The sequence below is a fragment of the Furipterus horrens genome, unplaced genomic scaffold (genome assembly GCF_987537825.1).
Source record: "Furipterus horrens unplaced genomic scaffold, mFurHor1.1.pri manual_scaffold_2, whole genome shotgun sequence".
Taxonomy (NCBI): Eukaryota; Metazoa; Chordata; class Mammalia; order Chiroptera; family Furipteridae; genus Furipterus; species Furipterus horrens.
The window spans coordinates 73,628,171-73,649,990 of record NW_028327172.1 but is presented as its reverse complement, the minus strand read 5'-3'; the positions used below and the strand labels follow the sequence as shown (position 1 = coordinate 73,649,990).

Here is a 21,820-nt window from a genome sequence, read left to right as displayed (position 1 = left end):
GAGGCAACCAATTGATGTTTCTCTCTTGTATGGATGTTTCTCATCCTCTCTTGCTGCTTCCCTTCCCCTCTCTGCAAAAATCAATAAACATGTCCTCAAGTGAGGAAAAAAAAAGAACATTATCATTGTAAAAGAGGATTTATAGGTCAGATTTCATAGACTAAGTTCTGAGTATGGGTTATGCGGTGATAGAGATAGAAAGTATATGTGGGACCCATGGGTTAAATGAAGTGCCTCCTCACTCCTTACCTTTTTTTTTCTTTTAAGTTGAACATACTTGAATATGTTTATATTTTAATGGGGAAGAGTATCATTTTTAAAAGAAGCTAACATATGGAGAGGTGATAGGTGGAGTAATTGAGCAAGACCCCAAGATTAGTGCGGATGAATGTAGAATCCAGTGTACTCATACAATTGTAGAAGCATTAGCTTTGGGTAGTAATGTTAAAGAAATGGAAATTGTGGCTACAGATTGTGGGTGACATGAGAAAATTATGGAAATTCTTTTTTGAGCACTTAGTGTTTTCAACATATGATTCCCAAATATTAGTGTTCCCCTTTTGGCATATATATGGGCCACAATGAATATGGTAGCTTGAGAAAAGAAAAAGTAACATAACAAAGTTCACATACAGCACAAAATTGAACTGCCCTCGCATTGTTTTGACTTAACTGATACTAGCTTATTTTGCTTTCACCAAAAAATATTGGTAAACCTTTGGAACAAAATTCTTAAAATTGTTAGTCCATTTGTAGATCATGTTTGCTATAAATAATCCTTGGAAACTGAAAGTTTGAGAAACACTGTTTCTTTTTTACTCATTCAAATTTGAGAAAAAAGTGTCTGCTCTAAAGGGGAGGTTATTTTTGTATCAGAGATGTCTCTTGGAACTTACATGACTGACAAATTCTGCTTTTCATCTTATATTTTGTGGATGCTTCTATTTCCTAAATCTGATTGTATAAAAATAATTGATATAGTATCCTCCTTCAAAGAACTCAGAATATTGAAGAGGCAGTTGTATAGACATGTGAACAAATATGGTACATAAATGCCAAGATACTTATAAGTAATAGGTAGTTAACAGATATAGTACTTATATACAAAAAGAGGTGATTACCTCTTCTGGGATAACATTAGGAGGAACAGAGTCCAGGAAAATTATATAGGGAAAAGTAGTGAGCTCTTGAAGGATAACCCTTTAGGCAGTAGGTGGCGAAGGGCAACCAACATGGTGGGGAAGAACATGAAGAGAGACAGCATGGTATAGTTTAACATTTGCAAATAGTGTTTTGGAATGTAGATTTAGTAGCATCTTTAAATCCTGTTAGAATGCTTAGTATACCTTAGTCTCTCTTTGAGTGGGAAGAAAGTGGGTAAGCAGACATTGCCTTCTTTATACTGTAAATGGCTCCAGATGCATTTTTTATGAGTTGGACAGTAACCTATAATGATAGGGAATAAGTATCTCAAGGATTTGAATAGATCTGTATTCTACATTCCAAGGTAGCATGAAGGTTAGTTTGGGAAGTGGAACAGATTTAAGGCTGGAATACTGGTTGCGAGGCTGTATCTGAGAGAAGAGCAGTCATGAACCAGAGGAGTGAATGGAGAGGTGAGGAGGAGCTTGAGCTGGCAGCCATGACTCACTGAAGAAGCTTTTAATTCTGGGGCCCCTTGAAAGGGTTTGGTTACTTCTTATCTGTGCACCTGCTCTAGACACACTTAAACAGTTCTTGACGAGATTTCACAGTTGGATTTGAGGCATGCTGAACAAAGAACTGATTGGAGGATTCTTCTTTAACTCAGTGATTGGCTTTCACTTGCAAAGGGAACTAACCTTTCTTGAGCACCGGATTAAGCACGTGCTTTGTTTGGAATGTTTGTTTCTTTTGCTTGTTCAAATTTTTAAAAAAGTATCTGGTCTGAGCAGGAGCTTATTTTTATTTTTGTATCTGACATGTCCGTTGAAATTTAAATTAGATAACTTTACAAATTCTTTCTGCTCGTATTTCTGTAATTATATTACTGCATTTGCTGTAATTTTTATACATTATTGCATTTAATCCTGATAATGTGAGGGTAAGATTTCATCATTTTCTTGACTCTATAGCCTCCGAGAGGTTAAGATAACTTGCCTGACTGTAAAGCTAATACACGACAGAGTCTGGATTTGAACTCATGTGAACCTGACTGCAAAACTTCTTTTCTCATAATACTAAGGGGGGTTTCTTGAAGGGATATTGCAAGGTAATGATTGGTGTTATAAAGAAGAAGCTTTTAGTGCTTTATGAAAAACTTGCATTAGGAACTCTTAGAATTTAGGAGTCTGTTTTTAGGTATTTATACTCTTATTTTGACTCATATCTATTAGTAGGCATGAATCTGTTGACATTTGGTATAGTAAATTATTAACATTCCTAAAATCTTTCTCCTCAGAAAGGGATGGATTGATGGATGCCTTATGGCCTTCATTTTTCTGATCCTGTCAAACTTAAACTTACTTGCAGAATAGCTGACTTTTTAAATAAACGAACTCAATAAGAAATCCTATATGGACTTGGGTCTGGATTACATTAAGCTTCCACTGGATTAACAGAGAAATGGTCAGAGAAATCCACCCCTTCACCCATTTACTTTTTCTTCCGTTTTTTAATTTTCTCAGTTGTCTGGTGTTGAGATGAAAATGGATGAACTAGAACATAACTTTGTAGAGGACAGTAAAAACCTGTTTAGATACTTAAGCACTTGGCAGTGAAGAAAAGCAGAAAAAAGAAGGGAAAGCAACTAGGTAGTTTCTCACTTAGGAATCTGGAGGTTTCAGCAGACTGGAGCAGGCTGGCTTCACAAGGGAATAATTGCAGCGATACTTTTAGAATGGGCATGACTGTTCATTTGTTTTACATTGTACATACATGTAAAAATTTAATATTTATGCTTTCCACATGAAGGACAGGAATAGTAAATTTTCAAAGCAGAGAATTTTGGAATTAATTGAATGGGAAAGAATGCAAACTGAGAAGAGTTATGTTGATTAGTAGGTCAGTATTTTTATTGAAATCGGATTGGGTTGCCTGGAATTCAAACAAATTACATTTATAAGACAACAGAAATGACTTGTACCTCAGAATTTAATTTAAAAAAGTGATTGAAAACTATTTCCCATATTAAAAAAGTACAACTAATCATACAGGCAGTATTCAGTCCACAGAAGCATGTAAAAAGTAATGAAGTTACCCTGCTTACACAAATGCAGTGCCTGTGCTGTTTGTCTTAATTAGCTTTTAAAAGGTAGACTGAAAGGACTTGAGGGGAACAAAAATATGTTACTTTCTAATGATGCTTTACATGAAATATTTTAGATTTCTTAGTTTAAGCACCAGAGTATTGCCTTTCCTTCCACCAGTATGAGAAGAAAAACTCAAATGCTGTCTATGAAAAGATTTTGTTTTTTGTCCAAAATGAATTCACTATTTAAAAATAATTTCCATATATGGTTGGTTATTAGGTCAAGTTTTGATTTGGGTGTCTGTTTTTTATTTCTCAGAATGTATGTTGAAAACTCAGATTAATTTCAGTAGAGTATGATGAAATCTAAGAATTCAGAGAAACTAGTAATATCATAGATATACTCTTTATATTTGAGATTTGTGAAGTTTTTTTCTGCTTTTTAAATTTTTTGTCACTCCCCTTTGAGGGTTTTTAAAAACATTTTTATTGAGAGATAATTGACATATAATAAGTTGCACTTATTCTCTAAAGTACAATTTGTTAAGCTTTGAAATATGTATAGTCTAAAAAAACCATTCCCAAAAGTTTCCTGGTACCCTTTCATAATCCCTCTCTCCCCCATCTTCCCACTCCCTCCCAGCCCCTTTAGACAATCCTTTATCTTCTTTGTTTCATTAAAGACTTGTTTGCATTTTCTAAAGTCTTATATACATAGGATCATATGTCACACACTCTTTTTGGTCTCACTTCTTTCACTCAGCATAATTTTGAGTTTTGCACACTTTGTTGTAGTATATATATAACAATAGTTCATTCCTTTTTAAAAAATTTTTTTGAATGAGTAGTATGCTACTGGTAGGTATATCACAATTTGTTTTTCCATTCATGCATTGGTGGCCATTTAGAATGTTTCCAGTTTTGAGCTATTATAAATAAAGCTTCTTTGAGCATTCAGGTACAAGTCTTTGTATCTATGGGTGCTTTCTTTTGAGTGAATACCTAGGAGAGGAATGGCTAGATCATGTGGTAACCCTAGGTTTAAATTTTAAGAAACTGCCAAACTGTTTTACCACTTGGTTGTGTCATCTTACATTACCACCAACAGTATATGAGACTCTCAGTTCCTCCACATCCTTTCAGGAACTTGTTAATAGTCTTTTAAATTTTAACTATTGTAGTGGATATGTAGCAGTATCTGATTATGGCTTTAATATGCATTCCCCTAATTACTACTGATGTTGAGCATCTATTCATATGCTTGTCATCCAGATATCTTTTTGTAAGTGCTTAGATTGTGTAGAAATTTTACTTCTTGCATTTCTTTATTGGTAATTTGTATCTTTGTTTTGATCAGTAAGGCTAGAAGTTTATCAATTTCATTGGTTGTCTTAACTAGCTTTTGGTTTCATTGCATGTCTATTGTTCTATTTTTCTTTTTATTAATTTCTACTCTAATCTTTGTTTTTTTCTTGTATTCTGCTTACTTTGGGTTTAATTTGCTCCTTTTCCTGCTTTCTTAGTTGTAAGCTGAGATAATTAATTTGAGATCTTTTCTAACAGAAGTATTTAGTGCTATAAATTCCCCCCTAAGCAGTGCTTTAACTGCATCTTACAAGTTCTGATATGCTGTGTTTATATTTCTGTTCAATTCAAAATACTTTAAAATTTCTCTTTGATTTTATTCTTGACCCATGGGTAATGTATAGGTATGCTATAGGTATGCTATCCAAATACTTGAAGATATTCCAGCAATCTTTGTTGATGGTTTCTAATTTAATTTCCTTGTGGTCAGAGAACGTAGTTTGTATGACTTGAATCACTTTAAATTTAATGAGACTTGTTTTATGGCTCAGAATATCATTCATCTTGGTAAATATTTGGAATACACTTAGAAAGAATGTGTGTTCTACTGTTTTGGGGTGGAGTGTTCAATGAATATCCATTAGGTTATGTTAGTTGATAGTGTTATTGTTATTTTCCATATCCTTGGTGATTTTCTCTTTACTTCTTCTGTGCACTTGATGTCTTGACCTCTTTTTTATGAAATGACTTTTTTGGGTCTCTGGTGATTTTTTTTACTCTGTAATCTAGTTTATCTGATATTAAAGAAGCCTCTTCATCTTTCTTTTGACAAATTTTAAACATGATATATCTTTTCCCATTCTTTTATGTTTAACATATTTATGTCTTATAGTGCATTCCTGTAATTGAATTGTGCTTTTTTATCCATGTGACAATTTTTGCTTTTTAATTCAGGTGTTTAGACCATTTATATATAATGTGGTATAATTAGGTTCAAATCTGTAATTTTCTTACTTGTTTCTATTTGTCCTGTTTGTTCTTTGTATTCTTTTCCCTCTTTATCCAACTTCTTTTGGATTGAGTATTTTTATGGTTGTTTCATTTCTCTTATTGTTAATCTTTCTTAGGGCAGTAAGCCGTGGCAATTGTATGTTCCAGGAATCTGACATTGGCTTGAATTTTTTTTTCTGTGAAGCTTCCACAGTATAGATATGGTACATGATATTAGTCATAAATTAGCTTCAGTTGTCTGAATAATTCTGGGTTGACTTTGCAAAAGAGCACGTGATCATTGTTTTTATTCTTTGAATGTAGTTAAATATATCATTTCTTCAGATTATTATTAATATCACATTGGATGAAAAGAGTTTCCACAGATGTGTAAAATTATGGCCTGATTCTAGTGTTTTAATTTACTATAGTTTTGTTTCCTTGTTTTAGAATGAGTATGGGAAGATTAAATAATGAACAGTTGACGTAGTATTTACCTCATGGCTGGTGGGCCTTTTTCAGTTATCATTATAACTGTCATAAACCATCATGGCATTTTAACAGAGAACCTTAGAACCTTAAACTATTAATTTATGGTGGAATGTTGAGATTATATACATATTTATTTATGAATCACTATCTTTTGGTATTGATCCCTTGTTGAGGCCAATTAAAGTAACATCTCAGTTTTGATGCTGTTATTTGCATTGTACCTATATTTCATATGCTCTTAATCTCCCCTGTTCAAACAGAAGTAGTCCAGAGGATGAGTCCATCCACATCATGAGTGTTGATGAGAAGAACAAGTTGGGAGCCAAGATTATCAAGGCAGAGATGATGGGAAATATGGTAAGGCTTATATGTTGTTCTTTTGGAGAATAGTAATTAAATATTTAACTTTAGATGAATAATTTTAGAATTTCCTTAACAATGTGGAGATAGCACACTTTTGAGGATAACTGCTGCTTGTTGATTCTTTAAAGAAATTATTGGACACTTCTAAAATCAGAACTGTGTGTCTACTTCTAAATAACTTACCTACTTTCTCTATCAGATTCTGAAATTTAAGACTCTAGGAAATTAAATTCTTTTAATGTCTTGTTTACTTTGCTATTTGCTTTGATTTTGCATTTCTAACACTGAGTATATTTGAGGAAGATGAAGATATCACTGACTTCTTTCCCTTTGTTGACACTATTACAGATGTCCTCAACCCCCCGGCCCCTCTTTCCCACCCCCTCCCAGCTCCTTCCTTTAGGCTATCATAATGCTGCTGTCCATGTCAATGGATTATGCATATATATATGTTCTTTGGCTAATCCCTTGACCTTTATTCATCCCCCGCCCCTCCGACAGCTGTCAGTCTGTTTCATATATTCATGCCTCTCTTTCTATTTTGTCAGTTTATTTTGTTTATTAGATTCCACATATAAGTGGTATTTGTTTTTCTCTGACTGGCTTGTTTCACTTAGTATAATACTCTCCAGTTCCATCTGTTGCAAAAGGTAAGAGTTCCTTCTTTTTTACTGCTACATAGTACTCCATCATGTAAATGTACTACAGCTTTTTTATACACTCATCTGCTGATGGGCACTTGGGTTGTTTCCAGCACTTGGCTATTGTAAATAGTGCTGCTGTGAACATAGAGGTGCATAGGTTCTTTCAAATTGGTATTTTGGGATTCTTAGGATATAGTCCCTGAAGTGGGATCACTGGATCAAAAGGCAGTTTCATTTTAATTTTTGAGGAAACTCCATACTGTTTTCCATAGTGACTGCACCAGTCTGCATTCCCACCAACAGTGCACCAGGGTTCCCATTTGTCCACATCCTCACCAGCACTTGACTGTTTGTTTTATTGATCATGGCTGTTTTATTGATCGTGGCTATTCTGACAGGTGTGAAGTGATATCTCATTGTGGTTTTAATTTGTATCTCTCTTATGACTAGTGATGTTGAGCATTTTTTTCATATGTCTGTTGGTGATCTGTATGTCCTCTTTGGAGAAGTGTCTATTCAAGTCCTTTGTTGCCGATTTTTTAATTGGATTGTTTGTCTTCCTGATGTTGAGTTGTATAAGTTCTTTATATATTTCGGAAATTAACCCCTTAACAGATGTATCATTGGCAAATATGTTCTTCTATAGAGTGGGTTTCTTTTTTATTTTGTTGGTTTATTTTGCTGTGTAGAAGCCTTTTAGTTTGGCGTAGTCCCATTTGTTTGTTTATTTATTTATTTTGTTTTCCTTGTCCTAGTAGATAATATTGGCAAAGGTATTTCTACAAGAGGTGTCTGAGATTTTACTGCCTATGTTTTCTTCTAGGATTTTTATGTTCCCTTTTTTAGTCATGCATTGTTAAGGACATGTATTACTTTTTTAAATTCCCTTACATGGGAACCTAAAATATGAGCTGCCAGTAAGGATGGTTCATTAATTTATTCACATTTTAAGGCAATGTGTTTGTGTCTGATAATGTGTTAGTTACTTTGTATAGGTTGCTCAGTGATTTTTCAACTGGTATGCCATAAGTATTTTTAAAACATGCAATACCTGACTAGTCAGGGGCACTGACCTCTTTTCTCTTAGACTACCAGATTAAAACAAAAACAAAAACAAAAACCAGCCAATGCAACAGTTGCCCTCTGGTGTCAGATTGACCAAAAAAAAAAAAAAAAAAAAAAAAAAAATATATATATATATATATATATATATGTTTTGGTTTGCTGCAGAATTTTAGTAATTAGTTTATGTGTGCCATGAAATGAAACAGGTTGAAAATTGCTGTATTAGCTCATTTAATTTCTGTAATAATGTTGTGATTTAAGACTGATTTGCCTCAAAATTGAATAGAAGTAGGGATGATTTGGTAAGTGCTGCATCTATGTATTATTTGTCACATTTCTGTTATACTGATACATGTTACATTGCACATGGCAGATTAGCAAAGTCAGATAGCTTTTTATGTCTTGAAAGAATAAATTCCCTTATGGTCATATGTATGTACTCATCTCAAACTGAAAAATAAATAGTCTTCTGTTTTGGTATACTATAAGTTCAACACCCTTTAGTAGAACTAAAGGTGGCCAAATAATGTACTTGTATTTTTATTCATTTGTATGTCTAATAAAAGGCATATCTTGCATGCTCTGCTCTCCCTCTTTGAATCTGGCCCTTGGTAACACTGAACTTCAATTCAGAACTTTAAGCCAGAAATTGATAAGAAATAAGAACAACAGCAATAACAATAGCAAGAAAATAAAGTTTGAGTTTTGAAAGCAAGGAGTTAACATATTAACGTAAGTGTTTCTCTCCACTGCAGTGGAGAATGCTATTTTTTGCTTGCCATGTAAATCTACTTATATCTTTATGATTTATTGCTTTGATGTAGTTATTTTATATAAACTCCTATAGAGTTCCTAGAGTAAAAATAAAATATATTCAGAAATTTAATCTAAATTACTTATAAACAATAAAGAAGGTAATATTTTAAGTCTTGTGATGTCTCCCTCCTTACAAATAACTGAGCTTTTGAGGATTGGAAGTTTATAATATCTAAGAAACTATAAAAATGTCATTCTTAAGGTTATATATTTCCTCCATCTTCCCTAAAATATATGTCCTTATGATTATTTATTTTCAAAACAAACAAATGCCAAAGGTATTTTGAGAAATTTGTAACTGGAATAAATTTGTTTAGAAGTAATATACGAGGCTTTGATTTGGTAACTGAATTTAGGTGATGTCTACATGGGTATTTACTATGCTGTTTTTCTTGCTATTATATGAATTTGAAATATTACACAATGAGGAATTTAACTATATATATTCACACCTGTTTTTCATATTCTTCTATTTGAAGGAATTAGCTGAACAACTTAAAGCCCAACTTGAAAAGGCAAATAAATTAAAAGAAACTACAGAACAGATGTCATCAAAAAAATCTGGGGCAGAGGTAAGTACAAAAGTTAGTTTGTAGGCATAAAATTACCTCGAATAATAGTGCTTGGCAGTGATAATATTTTAATATAAAAGATGTCTCTGTGTCAGTGTGTTTATGTGTGTATGGCGTGTGATTGTTTGCTTGTTTTTAAAATTTATTTTTATATGAATTGTTTTATGTTCCACTGGTGTATCCTGCTGGGAAAAAGCCCAGGCCTGCTTTTATTGTGGACTCTGTCATTTACCGACTCTTTGGCTTTGTGCAAGTTAAACTGGTGTTTAAGTTCTTGACCTATAGAATGAGAGACTTGAGTTCGGTGTGCATGTTATATGTAAAACAAATTATTTTGTTCCATGATTCATTCATCCATCTATTAGTGAACAAAACAGATTAAAACACCTCCTGCATGGAGTTTCATGTAGGTGAGGAGAGAGGGACAATAAATAATAAAAATAATAAATTAGTATTAATGATACTATAGAGTAATTGACAGATTGTATCTCATCCCTTGAACATATAACTCTGTATTATTATTGATACCCTCATCTCATGTATTTTAGCTACTCCTAGCTTTTGAACATTGGGGTAACTCAGTGGGGTAGAATTCAAAGTTGTGTGTAAAGTAGTGTACAAAGTAGAATTTCTGTTTGTCAGCTTCTTTTGGAAACTGTTTAGTTCTTTGAAGCTCTCAAAGAAATGCTTTTATCCTAAGGATTCTTTGACCAGAAATAAAATTTATCTTCTTTGCAGAGACGGGATACTTGCACCTTTAGTTCAGATTTTATTAAAACAAACCTCTGCCAACAATTTTGAAATAATTTTCTACTGCCATTAAAGTCATATTCCATCAGGGTCAGGGCCTGATGACTTATTTACCTTTCAAATTACAGTAGTTTTGTTAAGACATGAGAATAGAATTCAAATTTGTTTACTACACCACAGAAATGTGCTGGCTTTTTAGAGGAAAATCCAGAAATACTTCTGATAGAAATTTTGCTCTCTCAAAAAAAAGAAAATCCCATTCATAGAACAGTTGAACTGGGAGGAATCCTTTCATTTTTTTTAGCTTGTTAAGAAATATTAGGTTATGTGAATAACGTAAATCTCTTGATTCAGTAACCTGAATATCATTTGGCTTTAGTGAAAAACCATAATAAGCACTTGCAATTACTGGTTTGCTTACTTCTATTCCCCTTTACAGAGTGAACTATTTATATTTAGTATTTAGCGCAAGAGCTATTTCTTTTAGTTCATTTTTAGTGCCTAAGGTAATGTTTAACACATTGTAAATAACCGAGAAATACTTGAAATATTTGTTGTATGAGTGTCTACAATTTATTTTTTTCTGTTGTAAGTCTTAAAAGTCTATGAACTTAGTAAATCTTCTAGTTTGGCCTTCCTATGAGTGTAGCTTCTTTATCTAAATATAACCTAGTTGCATAGTATCTCCATCTAACTTGCGCTTGGACACTGAATGATGAGATCCATTGAGTTTGGGAGAATTGCCAGTTCTGTATCAGGACAAATCTAATGGTATTCTTTAATATATTTGTTGCTAATCTGCTCTCTTTAACATCTACCAGTTAACAGTCCTTCAGTGGAATCACATTATGGATGCATTTAATCTAAGGGAATTCAGCTCTACTCTTTCTTTTTTCTAGTACTGTAGAAAATTCAGTGTTCTATTTCCAGTAAATAATGAAACAGTCACTGCATAATGAATGCAGTGGCTTTAATGTTTAGTTCATATTGCTGGCAAAGAAGAGAAATGCATTATTATATTCCTCAAGCAGCCGTATGGAGAGGGTTTCATAAACATTCTCTTGAAAGTAATTGGGGAAACTTAACTGAAGGCCTTAGAGGGTTATAGAGAAACATTAATAACTAATTGAAGAGATAAACTCATCTGTGGCATTTTGTACATAAAATCAGGCACTTGAAAGTACTTCCAATAGTTTGACCATAATTTATTATTACCATAACACTGTCTTTTGAATCTGATTCTTACATACATTTTAAGTTTACTATGTTACCATTGCTGTGATTCCTAGACTATGTGTATGCCTAGATTATTTTTCTATGTTTTGACATTCCAACTGATACCCATAAAGACTGTAAAAAAAAAAAATTATTACAAGGTTAAAAAAAACTATAGTAATGGTGATTTGCCTTTCATTTTTAAGCAGTGAGGTTTGACCTTTATTCAAGAAATTTTTTTTAATTTTAAAATATTTTAATTTTTTATTCTTTTATTAAATTAATTGGGATGACATTGGTTAATAGAATCATATAGGTTTCAAGTGTACATTTCTGTGATACATGATCTCTACACTGCACTGTGTGCCCACCACCCAAAGTCAAATCATCTTCCATCACCACATATTTTGCCCCCTGTACTTTTTACTATCCTCTATTCCCCTTCTTTCTGGTAACCACTATACTGTTGACTGTGTCTATGAGTTTCAGTTTTATATCCCACATATGAGTGAAATCATATGGTTTTCAGCATTTTCTGACTGATTTCTTTCACTTAGCATAATATTCTCAAGGTCCATCCATGTTGTTGCAAATGGCAGCATTTCATCTTTCTTTTGGCTGAGTAGTATTCCATTGTATACGAGGTCTGTATGGAAAAAAGCCATTGTTAATATAATGGGAATGGTTTGTGTGACATCAGTGTACCCTGGCAGCCAAGGAGAGTGGACTGGAATGCACATGCATGAACAGTGACGACTTCACTGTACTTGTCAGTGGGGGCAGTAGACACCATTAGGTGAGCATGTGTCCTGTGTAGCTATCACATTCAAAATGACTGAGAGAGTATTGCAACAAACCTGCATCAGATTTTGCGTTAAGCTTAAACATTCCTCCATGGAAACTATCTGGATGGTTCAGAAGGCAGCAGGTTTGGGCAACTGGTGATTGGCAGTTTCCTTATGACAACACACCCACTCATGTATCACATCCCATGCAGGTTTTTGGAAAAACATCAAATCACCCAGGTGACTCAGCCCCTCTACAGCCCAGATTTGGCATCCTGTGACTTCTGACTTTTCCCAAAACTAAAATCAGCTTTGGCAGGGAAGAGATTTCAGATTGTCGATGAGATTCAGGAAAATACAACAGGGCAGCTGATGGTGATTGGGAGAACTGTGTGAGGTTCCAAGGTTCCTACTCTGAAGAGGACTGAGGTGTCATTGTCCTATGTACACTGGTTTTTGTATCTTCTTCAATAAATGTCTCTATTTTTCATAGTACATGGCTGGATACCTTCTGGACATACCTCGTATAGGTACCACATCATCTTTATCCAATTTCCTATCAAAGGACACTTTGGTTGTCTCCATGTCTTGGTCACCATGAATAATGCTGCAGTGAGCATAGAGGTGCATATATCTTTGAGAATAAATGTTTTTGAGTTTTTTGGGGTAGATATCTAGAATAGGGATTGCTGGATCATATAATAACTGTATTCTTAATTTTTTGAGGAACTGCCATACTGTTTTCCATAATGGCTGTACCAGTTTGTATTCCTACCATCAGTGAATGAAGGTCCTTTTTCTCTACAATCTCTCCAGCACTTGTTATTACCTGTCTTGTTGACCGCAGTTATTCTAACAGGTGTGAGGTTGTATATCATTGTAGTTTTGATTTACATTTCCCTAATAGCTAGTGAAGTTGAACATCTTTTCATATATCTGTTGGTTGTTTATATAACTTCTTGGGAGAAATGTCTGTTCAGGTCCTCTGCCCATTTTTTAATTGGATTGTTTGTTTATTATTGAATTGTATGAGTTCTTTATGTACTTTGCATATTAACCCATTGTTGGAGCTGTTGTTTGCAATTATCCTCATTTGTTGGTTGCCTCTTTGTTTTGTTGTCAGTTTCTATGCTGTGCAGAAGCTTTTTAATTTGATATAGTCCCATTCCTTTGTTTTTGCCTTTACTTCCCTTGCCTTTGGGGTCAAATTCATAAAATACTCTCTACGGCTGAAGTCTGTAAGTTTAGTACCTATGTTTTCTTCTTTATAATTTATTGTTTCAGATCTTTTATTTAGGTCTTTGATCCATTTTGAATTAATTTTTGTATATAGGGACTAACTGTAATCTAGTTTCATTCTTTTGAATATGTCTTTCTGATTTTCCCAGCATCATTTATTGAAGAGGCTTTCTTTTCTCCATTGTGTGTTTTTGGTTCCTTTGTCAAAAAATATTTACCCATATACATGTGGTTTCATTTCTGGGCTCTCAATTCTATTCCATTGGTTTGTGTGTCTGGTTTTTCTGCCAATACCACGTTGTTTTGATTATTGTGACTCTGTAGTATAATTTGAAGTCAGGTAGCATGGTACTCCTGGCTTCCTTCTTTTTTCTCAGGATTGCTTTGGCTATTCATGGTCTTTTGTGGTTCTGTACCAATCTGATATTTTTTTGGGGGGGAGGGTTCTGTTTCTTTAAAAAATGACATTGGAATTGGAATTTTGATGGTGATTGCATTAAGTTTAAAATACTGCTTTGGGTAATATGGCCCTTTTAATTATGTTGATTCTCCCAGTTCATGAACATGGAACATCTCTCCATTTCATTGTATATTTTTCACTCCCTTTTAATAATGCTTTGTAATTTTCAGTATATAGGTCCTTCGCATCCTTTAAGTTTATTTCTAGGTATTCTTTTGCTTGCAATTCAAAATGGGATTTTTTTTTTTTTTTCATTTCTTTTTCTGAAGTTTCAGTGTTAGTATATAGGAAAGCAGTGGATTTTTGTACATTGATTTTGTATCCTGTAACTTTATTGTAGTTGTTTATTGTTTCTGATAGTATTTTGGTGGAATGTTTAGAGTGTTTTATATACAGTATAATGTCATCTGCGAAAAGTGACACTTTTACTTCTTCCTTCCCAATTTGGATGCCTTTTATTTCTTTCTCTTGCCTGATTGCTTTGGCTGGGACTTCCCGTACTGTGTTAAATAAGAATGGTGAGAGTGGGCATCCTTGTCTTATCCTAATTTTAGAGGGAAGGCTTTCAGTTTTTCACCATTGAATATGATATTGGCTGAGCGTTTGTCATTTGGCTTTTACTCTGTTGACTTATTTTCCTTCTATACCCATTTTATTGAGTATTTTAATAAAATAGGTGTTGTATCTTATCAACTGCTTTTTCTGCATCTATTGATAAAATCATATGATATTTGTCCTTTGTTTTGTGAATGTGGTGTATCACATTGATTAATTTCCCTATGTTGAACCATCTGTGTGTCCTTGCAATGAATCCCACTTGATTGTGATGTTGTTATTTTTAAATGTCTTGTTGTATTCAATTTGCTAGTATTTTGTTTAGGATTTTTGCATCTTTATTCTTCAGAGATATTGGTTTTCAATATTCTTTTTTGTGTTATTCTTGCCAGGTTTTGGTGTCAGTGTTATGTTGGCCTCATAAAATGATTTAGGAAGTATTGCCTCTTCTTCAATTTTTTTGGAAGAATTTGAGAAATTTAGGTATCAAATATTTGAATGTTTGGTAGAGTTCACTAGTGAAGTCATTTGGTCTGAACTTTTTATTTTTGGGGAGATTTTTGATGGTTGTTTCAGTTTCTTCACTTTTTATCAAGTCCATTTAAATTTTCTAATATTTCATTATATAGGAAGGTTATATATTTCTAGGAACTTATACCTTTCTTCTAAGTTATTGAATTTGGGGTCATATAGTCTTTCATAGTATTCTAGGATGATGGTTTGTATATCTGTGATGTCTATGGTAATAACTTCATTTCTGATTTTGTTTATATGGTCTTTTTTCTTTTTTCCTTAGTCTACCCAGGGGTTTGTCAGTTTTATTAATCTTTTGAAACAGCCAGCTGTTTGTTGTGTTAATTTTTAGTATAGTTTTTTTTGTTCTCTATTTCATTCAATTCTGCTCTAATTTTTATTATTTCCTTTTTTTCTGCTGTCTTTGAGTTGCTTTTTTCTTCTTTTTCTTGTCCTTTAAGATGTAATGTTAGATTGTTTACGTGGGATTTCTCTTGTTTCCTGAGATAGGTTGTAATGATATAAACTTTCCTCTATAGGCTGTAATGATAAAAACTTTCCTCTTATTACTGCTTTTGCTGCATCCCAGACTTTTTACTATGTCATATTGTTGTTCTCATTTGCCTCTTTATATCTTTTGATTTCACCTATTATTTCTCTGACCCAGTCATTTTTTAGTAGTATGTCATTTAATCTCCATATATTTATGGGTTTTTTTACTTCATTTTTGCAGTTTCAAAGCGTTATGGCCAGAGAATTTGCTTAGTATAATTTCAGTATTCTTTAATTTGTACAGGCTAGTTTTGTGACCCAGTATATGGTCTATCTTGAGAATGTTCCACGTGCACTGGAGAAGAGTGTATAATCTGATGTTCTGGGATGAAAGGCTCTATAAATGTCAATTATGTCCATTTGATCTAATTTAAGGCTGATATTTCTTTACTGATTTTTCTGGTTGATATACCTAGAGCTGTCAGTGGAGTGGCAATATGAAGGACACTTTGATGAGCAAAGAAACAGTGGCAAGAAGATCACTTAAGATGTTGCTGTAATACTCTAAGCAAGAGATGATGAGACATTGAACTAGGGCAGTGTCTGAAGAAATTAAAAGGATGAGTTATATACAGGATGGAAGGCAAGATAAAACCATACTATTTAATGACAATTTGAGTGTGCTCCCAGAAGAAGTAATTAAGGCATTCTCCATGGTTTACTTGATATTTCTGGGTAGACAGGAAAAATACCATAAATTTTTTCTGATTCATTGTGATATAATTTCAAGTGCTTTTCTTCCTTTTTTTTTTTTTTAAGGTTTTTTTTAGTGTTACTCAGTTTCTCCCAGTTAATTTTATTTTCTCTTCCTCATAAATCTTTATTAGCAACTGTCTACTATAGTTATTCTAGTTAGAAACTGTTTGGTACCTGCATATCTTGTTCATCATTTTAGGCACATTTATGCCATTGGATTATATAATATAGAGTAATTCTGAATGTTACAAGTTCATTGATTAAATAGAATGAATTGAAATAGAATATTAAAAAATGAAAAGTCCTGCAGTGCTTTTTATTTACTATTTATATCAGTTATGTACATACCTTTTTAGATTGCCTACAGTTTCATTGCAAAGCCAGGTGGTCTCATAAAATATATTAAATCAATCATTAAAATTTGGCTTTGTTGTTGAGTCCTTAATAGGGTACTCAGCTAAAATGTGGGCAAATTTTCATTTATGTGAAAAAAATTTCCCATAATTAAAATCAGATCACCAGTAAAAGGAGCATTGTTTTTTTTTTTAATGTTTTTTATTGATTATATTGTTACAACAGTTCCAATTTTCTCCCCCTTGCTCCCCTCCACCCAGCACCCCCCTCCCCCAGCAATGCCCCCCAAGTCCATACCCCTGGTTCGTAAAAATTAACTATCCCCCCCCTCTCAAATATTAGGACCCTTTGTAATCTTGTAAAGGACAATGGGCGAAGGTCTCAAGCTCCTCTAGCTGCTTCAAGCTGGACATGGTCGTCGTCCTACCTACCCTTGGGTCCAGAAAACCCTAATAAGAGTGAGGGTGTGGAGGGGAGGGTGGCCTTCCCACATGGGAAGGATCGTGCAGACTCCAGGTCAGTTGGCTGTCTCCGGTCAACGGCGTGCTTGGTTTAACAGGCTGGTGTCCTTGTTGTGTTCTGGGGGCAACAGATTTGGCGAAAAGGGTTAAAAGACAGCATTCAATCCATAACTACTAGATGACAAAAGGCAGGGATTAATTTTTCAATGTTCCATATTAGGAAAAAAAAAAAAGGGGGGGGGGCTTCTTTGTAAGAAGGTGTACTAGAAAAGGAGCATTGTTAACTTAGCTTTTTCCTTGCAAACAGTGATAGTGTTTGACCCTGGTTGGGTGGCTTATTTGGTTGGAGCATTGCCCCTTACATCAGAAGGTTGCGAGTCTCATTCCCGCTAAGGGCACATTCCTCAGTTGCAGGTTTGATCTCTGGTCAGGGCACATACAGGAACAACTGATCAATGTTTCTCTCTCCCTTCCTCTCTCTCTAAAATCAATGGAAATATTATCAGGCGAGGATTTAAAAAAAAAGTGACAGTGTTTGGCAAAATGTTATTTTTACTGATTCATTTTATTAGAGACATGGAGTAATAGAAAAATAGAAATAGCATCTAATGGAGAGAGTATAGAGATAGAAATTGCATGGGACTTTGAAGCCAAAGATTTCAAATTGGGTATGGAGCTTCCTCATTTATTGTATGTGATACTTATTATCCTCATTAGTAAACTGTGCCTTAATAATACCTATTTATAGTGTTGTTAAATTAAATGAGGTATATTTATGAAATTATAATTAATATTAATGTCTATCTGGAAAAATTGTCTTGGTTTGTTTTTGAAGAGGAAAAATACAAGGCAGCTTTTAGATTTCACTGCTATTCTTGATGTACAAAAAATAACATTTGTTCTTAAATTTATTTATTTTCAACTGTCAAATTAACAAATTTTTCACATCTAAATGAATTTTATTATTAATGTGTAAAAATTCTAAAATGTTAGTCAGCATTTTAAAAAATTTAAAATTTTCTCCTCTCCTCCCTCTCTATGTTGGCAAATGCTGAAAGGAACCTGGTTAGAAATACAATATAATATAAATTTATATTCTCATAGCTAGCTTCATATGTAAGGATTACAAAGGAACAATGATGAAAGAACGAAGACTGAAACATTGATTTGGTTTTTCATATTATGCTAGAGCCAGATATTATACTGGTTCTAGAAGATATCTGCTTAAAAAAATTAAAATCAGTAGTGGTTAAACATGTTCCCAAAATAATCTACTTTTTTTTCTTATCTTCACCCAAGAACATTTTTTAAAGAATATTTTATTGATTATGTTGTTACAGTATTGCAGTTTTTTCCCCTTTGCTCCCCTCTGCCCAGTACCCCACTTCGCTTCAGCAATCCCACTCTTCTTAATGGGTCGTGCATATAAGTTCTTTGGCATCACCCTTTCCTATATTATTCTTACTTCCCCCTATTTTGTACCTACCAATTATGCTTCTTAATCCCTGAACCATTTCCCCATTTCTCCTCCTTCCCCCTACCAACTGATAACCCTCCAAATGATCCTCATACCTATGATTCTGTTCCTATTCTGGTTTGCTTAGTTGGATTTTGTTTTTATTTTTTAGATTCAGTTGTTGATAGTTGTGAGTTTGTTGTCATTTTAATGTTCATAGTTTTGATCTTATTTTTCTTAAGTCCCTTTGACATTTCATATAATAATAGTTTCATGATGATGAGTTCCTTAAGCTTTACTTTGTCTGGGAAGCACTTTATCTGCCCTTCCCTTCTAAATGATAGCTTTCCTGGATGGAGTAATCTTGGTTAAGTTCTTTCTTCTTATCACCTTGAATACTTCTTGCCAGTCCCTTCTTGCCAGTCCCTCCTTGCCTGCAATGTTTCTTTTGAGAAATCAGCTGATTGTCTTATAGGCACCCCTTTGTAGGTAACTCTGCTTTTCTTTTGCTGCTTTTAAGATTCTCTCTTTATCTTGAACCTTTGGCATTTTAATTATGATGTGTCTTGGTGTGTCCTTTTTGGATCTAGCTCGTTTGGGACTCTCTGTGCTTCCTGGACTTGTATGTCTATTTTCTTTGCCAGATTTGGGGAGTTTTCCTTTATTATTTTCTAACATAAGTTTTCAGTTTCTTGCTCTTCCTCTTCTACTTCTGGCATCCCTATGGTTTGGATGTTTGCACATTTAAAGTTTTCCCAGAGGTTCCTAAGTCTGTCCTCAGTTTTTTCAATTCTTATTTCCTCATTCTGCACTGGTTGACTGTTGTTTTCCTCCTTATGTGTTAACTCATTGATTTGAACCCCGGTGTCCTTCCCTTCACCACTTGTATTGTGTGGACTTCATTTCATTTAGCATAGGTTTTACTTCTTTTCTTACGCGTTTGCCATACTTAAGGATATCTGTACGTCTGTGAGCATCTTTATCACCACTGTTTTGAACTCTGCATCTGTTAGGTTGGCTATCTCTTCATCCTTAGTTCTCCCACTGTAACCTTGATGCGTTCCCTCTTTTGGGCCATACTTCTCTGTCTCCTCAACTAGACAGGCTCCTGTGTTTGTTTGCCTCTGTGTCTTAGATAGAGCTGTCGCACCTGTTACGTTGTAAGGGGTGGGAGCTTTATGAATTTGTCAGTAGAGTGTGACCCGTTTCACCACATTGTGGCTCTGTATGTGGAGGAGGGCTCTGAGAGAGGACAATGCTGCTTGCTCAGCACTCGCCCCTTTTCCAGGCCCTTCTCCCACTTCCATATGGGACTGATGCCTCTCTAGCTGTTGCCCTGGCCATTGTTCCCAGAGTGGGTGGGTCTGTGGATGTTCTAGGACCGTGGGGGCCCTTTAAACAAGTGGACTCTGCTGAGAGACCGGCTGTTTCTTCCTTCACCCCAACCCCCACTGGTTTGCACAGTCAGAAGCAATGAGGCTGTATTTTCCCCGGCAGTGGGACCATGAGCTGTATGGTCTGGTCTGATGCTGGGACTGCTCCCCAGGTGTCCCTCTTGACTTTTTAAAATGTGCGACTTAGCTTTCCGCTGTCCTGCCGCTGCTGCTGCTGCCACCACACTGCGTCCTCTCTGCCCTGGCTCTGCCCCCTCCTACCTGTCTGGATGAGTATTTCTTCTTTATATCTTCGTTGAACTTCCATGCAGCTCAATTTTCTGGAACTTCTGGTTGTTTCTAGTTTTGAGGTAGTTGTATTCCTTCTTAGTTGTGGAGGGAGATGCAGCATGTCTTTCTAGGCTGCCATCTTGGCTGAAAGTCTAGATGATCAAGAACATGTTTTCATTTCTTTTTTAGAGAGGAAGGGAGAGAGAGAAACATCGATGCTAGAGAGAAGCATTGGTTGGTTGCCTCCCGTAAGCACCTAGACTGGGGATTGACCCGCAACCTAGGCATGTGCCCTGATCAAGAATCAAACCCACAACCTTTTGGATACAGGACAATGCTCTAACCAACTGAGCCACACTCGCCAGGGCCAAATAATCCACTTTTGAAATTGTGAAATAAACTGTAGTCTAGTCTTAAATATTACTCATAATTTTTTAGTAATGATCTTTTACATTAATAATTTTCTCAAGCTTGAACATGTTTCATTTTCTTTCAGCAGCTTTATGAGAGAGAGGTTAGGGAGGCCATTATTAGACCAATTTGACAAGTAAAAATGAGGCTAAAACAAATATGTACCTTCATTTTAATTCTAAAGCATGCTTTAGAAGACTTTCAAGATTGATAAGATGGCTCAAACAATTTAAAAGATGCTGTCTTGGAAATATTTCCAGTTTACATGGTTATCTCTACTACCTAAAGAATTTAGAAAACTATTGAACTGCATTTCTGAGTGCTATGATTAGAGGTACATTAATGCTTTGAAGCCTTCACTCTATAAAAACGTAGCAATCACAGCCTAAAATATAAAGTGAGAAAATTAGAAGAGCTGCAATATGGCTCAAAAATAAAGATATACTTCTCTGTGACTAGGAAACAACAGAAACATAAAACAATAAGGAGTTGGAATTCTCAGGGATCCAACTTCAGAACTAGGCAGAGTGGCTGAGAATTGAGCTCATTTGCAATGATAGGAATTAAAAGATCCCTTCACACAGCTTCTCTGCACCTGAGGGTTCCGGTAAAATGAGTCTGGAAAATGCTTTGAGTATTTAAGGCTGTAGCTCATAGGAAATTTTTTAAGATGAGCAGTGTAGAGAAGGTGGACCGAACCTTGTAGCCATGAGAAATATGTCCAGTATCAAAGTGAGATATGGGAAGAACTGGGAATCATGATGGATTGAGTGGAGACAGTGTCAAAACTACCAGTTAATAAGGAGTAAGAAGAGGCAGATAGACAGGAAGGAATGAATGAAAACTCCCACTTAAGATAAGCTTGCATGCCAGCATACCAGAAAACATTAGTTTTCCCTCAGAAAGATAGTAAAAAAAAAAAAAAATTGATATATAAATACTTATTGCCAGTAAGTTAAAAATGGTAGAGCAGTCGTAAAATGGTTTTAAAATTGATTATGTTTAAAATTAATTAGGAATTTCAGTCATGAGGACATAATATTTATAAAAAGAATAAGATATCATGAAATAAAACTAGACAAAAATAAAACAATAATAAATGGATATGAACAAGAAACATATTCTGTGAATTTTAGGGATGGGATTGGATAAATCCTAGGCAGGACTCAGTCAAAGAAAGAATGAATTAGTTAAATGAAAGGTAATTAAGAAATAGAGCTAATATTTATTTTT

General features: G+C 34.5%; 1 protein-coding gene across 1 annotated transcript in view; it reads left to right on the top strand.

The window, feature by feature from the left end:
* Positions 1 to 21,820, top strand: part of CWF19L2 (CWF19 like cell cycle control factor 2) — a 139,800-nt gene that overhangs the window by 51,073 nt on the left and 66,907 nt on the right. The window contains exons 9-10 of the mRNA XM_090265870.1: positions 6,277 to 6,373; positions 9,384 to 9,476. Coding sequence (XP_090121996.1) covers positions 6,277 to 6,373; positions 9,384 to 9,476 — 190 coding nt within the window. The remainder of the gene's footprint in view (positions 1 to 6,276; positions 6,374 to 9,383; positions 9,477 to 21,820) is intronic.